This window comes from Periplaneta americana, chromosome 4 (genome assembly GCF_040183065.1).
Source record: "Periplaneta americana isolate PAMFEO1 chromosome 4, P.americana_PAMFEO1_priV1, whole genome shotgun sequence".
Lineage (NCBI taxonomy): Eukaryota > Metazoa > Arthropoda > Insecta > Blattodea > Blattidae > Periplaneta > Periplaneta americana.
The window spans coordinates 156,233,557-156,238,974 of NC_091120.1; the positions used below are offsets into that span (position 1 = coordinate 156,233,557).

General features: G+C 33.6%; 1 protein-coding gene across 1 annotated transcript in view; it reads right to left on the reverse strand.

Moving 5' to 3' along the window:
• Nucleotides 1–5,313, reverse strand: part of Spt20 — a 104,358-nt gene extending 99,045 nt beyond the window's left edge. Inside the window, exons 1-3 of the mRNA XM_069824196.1 lie at nt 4,940–5,313; nt 4,229–4,346; nt 2,526–2,669 (exon numbers count right to left, since the gene is read on the reverse strand). Coding sequence (XP_069680297.1) covers nt 2,526–2,669; nt 4,229–4,264 — 180 coding nt within the window. The 5' untranslated portion in view covers nt 4,265–4,346; nt 4,940–5,313. The remainder of the gene's footprint in view (nt 1–2,525; nt 2,670–4,228; nt 4,347–4,939) is intronic.
• Nucleotides 5,314–5,418: the final 105 nt, after the last annotated feature.

The window sequence follows — 5,418 nt, forward strand, 5'->3', positions numbered from 1 at the left end:
CAATTTTAAAGATGTGAGTGCATTCACATGCTCCGAATTAAGTGCCACTCTATGTTTAGTAACAATGTTTCCTACATCACTAAACATGGAAAAACTTTTTTTTCTGTTAAGCACTTGTCTATGATTGTTCAATTTAAATCCAAATGTTTCACCGAGTTTACCTATCAAATTCTCATATGACATAATGGAGTTTACACTTTTCAAAACCACAGAAAACTGATTTTTTTTTTCTTTATCAAACTAATCCCACAACCTTCAAATACAAACTCAGTACAGAAACTGCAACTGCAAAAGTACAGCGGTCGAAACAGAAGACTGTTCCCTATATGTAATCGAATTACCAGATTTTAGAAAGAGAAGAAGGTAGTTATGCTCTCACTTGCACACAGTATAGACATGGTTATTTTATAAGGGAACCTTTCTTGGAAAACCATAAAACTTAATAAGGGTTTCGCATTGTGTTTCAACTTTCAATAGAGGTAGACTAGGTCACTGTCCTCATATCTCCATCTCTTTCTGAAGTGTTTGTGCAAAGATTTTCCCTACGCTACCTGCTTTACAGTTAGAAAATAACAGTACTATTATGCTTTCAAGTAAGCAATTTCCGAGAGAGAAATATTGTGGGAATTTTTAGTATGAGTTTTTATTAACAAAATAATAAGCCTAAGTAATATCAACTACAACTGATTAATTTTAATCGACTCGATTATTCGATTAAATATTTTTGATCGATTAATCTTACAACAGAAATTGATTGATTATTCGATTAAATCCCACAACACGACTAGAATTAAAATTATTAAAAGTCAATAGTATGTAATCATTTATTTTGTCATTTCTTCATACTATTTATGTAAGGCTTGTTATGCAAAACATTCAAACAGCTGTATCTCTACACCCACTGAAAATTGAACATATTATTTACATGAATTTTTTATCCAGAACAGTCCATACCATAACCTCCTAATCGATTTATTACTCCTTCTAAATCACTCTGTAAGTGAACCAAGTTAAAATGTGCATGGTAGCCTACATTTTTGCTATGATACTGCAACATCATTATTTTATAAATTTATATAATTACAAATTTATTGTCAGTACGGTAGCAGGAGTAGCTCAGTTGACAGAGCAACTGGCTATGAATTGGTGGGTTCAATTCCGGCTGTTGGCGTGATTTTTCTCATTGCCACAACTTTCAGAATGGTCTTTGGTTCCTCACTCTCTTGTCAAATTGAGTATTGGTCTTTACCATCAGCAAAGGACACCCACAAATTTGAAATACTTATTTCTTACTATGCTTCCTTCAGTACAACTGACATTTTCTGTTACCAAACAGATATATAAGTCCCTTAAAACTATGTTACACCAGCTAATTTAACCTTAAAGTTGTGTGTTGTAAGTTGTATCTGAAGATTAAGTTCAGTTGGTGAGGTGTACAAATATTTAATAGTCTACTAATCACCATGGTTACAGATTGTTATTGCTGTTATACATGCGCCAGAAGTGACAGTTTTTCCATTCCAGCTATGAAAAGAAAGATTCACAACTCAAGTTATCTATTGCTACTAAAACATGTCCCCAAGGTCTGGTGACAAAATGACCAGTAACTTGTGTAGTAAAATGGAAAGTTTATGAAAATTTCTTACTAGTTTCATTCTCAAACGTACAGGTGGGCGTATGTCCATCAAGAAGTAATCAGTAAGTATGTTCATAATGACGAACATTTTCCATTTCACCACCCAATTGTAACACCCAAATGCTAATATGATTTGTTAATACCAACAATGCAAAAATGTATGGTAATCTAAGATCCTTTTTGGCCCACCAGGGGATATCGTTCAGAAATTTAGATTAATCACAATAGTGCCGCCAAGATACTTCATATTATCTACAAATAAAATGGTAATGAAATAGAAGTAGACTTCAGGAGATATATTGTTTTCCAGAGACAAAAATGAGGTCTTTATTCTCTGGGACAGTAAAGTATTGTCCCTAGAAATACGGGTTTTCTGGTCGCCCTAAGCACAACTAATTTAACTTCATCTGTTATTGAAGTTTAGATATAGACCTAATTGAAAAATATTGCAAATCTAATCGGATCTAACTTAATACACTCCATTAAACTCAGTTTTAAGTAGCCTATTATGAATCACAATACAGCAAAATTGACTCAATCTGTAACGTTCTGCATTTATAGCCTATTTAGACTTTACTTAAATAAACAACGTGACAAAACAAACCAAACCTAACCTCACTTAACATTACCTAACCTAATCCAATTCTATCTTATCCTACAATCAATTTCAAGTATTAAAACAGTATCTGTTACTCCGTATTCCACAATCATGAATGATCCACAAATTACCAATTTTAAGTATTGTTTTAACATAATAATGTAATTAGTTTAACATCACATGCTAATGAGTCTTTCATATAAAAATCTAACCTCTCTACTTCAATCTCTGAGAGTCAAATTTGATAGCACATAGCATCTATTTGTGCCTATGTAATAACTGAATGGTCACCTTATTGGTTTGATGCAAGTCTCTGGCACATTCCTCCTCGTACAGCTCTCTCAGTTTCTGGTGGATTGAGAAAAATGTCTTGCCATTCTTCTCTTGGAAATGAGGCACAGACTGAGGGCACTTTTTTGCTATGTGCAGTATGTGCTGAAAATCAATGCAAATATTAATTAAGCTTAGATGAAGAGAACTACTAAAATTAAGATAACATGAATTTGTGAACACAATTTCAATTTACTATACAAAAATTAAGTTACTTTGTTTTTATATGTTGCCGAAAATTGATACGATCTTTTGGATGCAATAAAACACAACCTTCTCAGCTTTGATAATAACTGAATGCATCATGTCAAAATTATTGTCAGTTATTTCTAGCTGTAATATGTATTCTTCTAATAGCTACGTTGCCACTACATCATCCCCATGTCACTTAAAAAAACAAAATTTCTTAATTAAATATTGTTCATTAATCATTACATACGAGCAAATAAGTGCACATGGATAACTGCAACAATTGCGCAAAACTGCAATTAGACGCAAAACAATCATAAAAATATTAGTAGTGCAGACGCATATGATTAAATTAATTTGATAAAATTCTGAAGAATGGTCTAGGAGAGAACTGTGTCATGTATGTCAATAAGCCATGTTTTAAATAATATTGTTAACTCAAGTTCTGTTAGACAAGAATGTCTAGGTTAAGGCTGAGATGATTCTTTAGCTTTCTTATTTACTGTGAAGGATGAACTTATAGATTACGTTGAGCTGAATGAGGTAAGGTTAGGATGGGTTAGACTGTATTATATTAAGTTATATTAGGGTAGGTACGACATATATTTTTACTTCAAGCTTATATTCTGTCTTACTTATTTTGGTTATTTAATTTTAAGCGTAGGAAAATAAGCGACATATTCATTAATTGATACGCAAAATTTGACTGCAAGAAATGTTGTTGTTTTCTAATGGCAGGCATTTGACAATAAAGTCATTTGACCTCTTGCACTCCAATATTGTTCAAAGATATTATCATGGTCAGCCAGTGAAGCACAGATTTTGAGGTGTTCCGAATCCATTTCTTGGTTTGAGTTGCACAATGGGCAGTTAGGGGACTGATATATTCCAATTCTATGCAAGTGTTTGGCCAAACACTCATGGCCTGTTGCCAATCTAAATGCAGCTACAGACGATTTTCGTGGTAAATCGGGAATTAACTGTGGATTATGATGCAGAGAGTTCCATTTCTTCCCTTGTGATTGTGTTATCAAATTTTGTTTGTTGAAGTCTAAGTATGTAGAAATGTAATATTGTGATAAAACGCTCATTTTCTAGTAATTACAAAAAGAACATATGTGACACAAATCTCTCATAGACAATTACCAAACTGTGATAATCTACGCTATTTCCAACATACTAGGCCAATAATATGTTAATCTTTTTCCCAAATATACCATTCTCACTTTCATTGCATTGCAGTAACATAATAGGAAATAGATGGCTCAGTACTGTCAGTATGGTACACAAAACTCTCACCCACTATTTAAAGAGGTTCATCAATTTCCCTCTTATACTTATGTTTAATTGTAATAACTGCAAAATGATACAGTGTGATCATCAGACCTACTATTAGGCCTAACATGTATTATACCTATCAATGTTTAGTATATGATAACAAGCAAACGTCTCTTAAAAAATAAAAAAATACTCACTTCAGCTTCCTCACATGCCGCCTCCAGGCTTTGCATCGTTGTCGTCTCTAGATATCACCATTCAGCTAACCAGAGATGAGAGATCGATATTCACAACCGAAATGGGACCAATAAGACCCTAGAAAAGATTGATTGTATTTATTTGAAATAATATGACACATCTTGAAAATGCTGTCAAAATGATTGTGCAATTGTTTTCATATTTTATATAGTGTGCATGCAATAACACTGCAGCCACATACTATCAAATAAACCAATTCAAATAAGAACAAAATGAGAAATACGAACAAGAGAATTAACTAGCTATGAGCATTAAGGCAAAAACAAAAACAAGATATGTGACCCAAAACTACATAAAAATTACAAGATAGACATTACGTATTAGACATAACTAAATAGTGAACAGGAGGATCAGATCTAAGCCCAAAATATTCTGCTCCTCCCAAGTGGCTTCACCACTTGACAAATAAATGCTGTAAGTGGGGCGAAATGTATCACACCACCAACCCCATCACTGTTCTATTCAAGTAACATACACTTCATACTAAATAGAACAGTATCTGAAGCTTTTATACGCTTAAGGGGCGGATAATCAGTGTTCACTATTCTTAAATACAAACAAAATGAGCAGTAATAACATTACATGCAATCTGACAAGTGGCTGATCCTCCTCCTTTGACATTGGTTCTTAAGATAAAGATACCTCCTTACCATTCCTTTGCTGTGCGCTAGATGTGGTGATGATCTGAGGCGCATAGGTTTTCAATTAACGGCTGCTGCGATTCTTCTTAATACAAAATACACAACAAAAGCACCTATAGGTATGCAATTTTACATGTCCCACCTTACGGCTGTCTGCTCTAGTCGTCCTAAAGACGGCCATCAGCTGCCCGCAAAGAATGCACGGATTCTAACCCTAGTCTTCAGATACAAATTGTAACAAGTCTAGTATATTTTAAAATATTATGGAGTACATTTAATGATCTGTTAACACGAAACATTAAAAATGAATACCCTTGAAAACTTATGTTACACGTGAAAATTATACGATGAATACCCAGTTTACAAACATACTGGGCCGATACTACCGATTCCTGCCGGTAACTATATGCGATTAAACTTGCCATTTACCTACACTTTTGCATGTTTACTCTATCTCTTGAGAGAAAATCAAACTACTTCGATAGTTA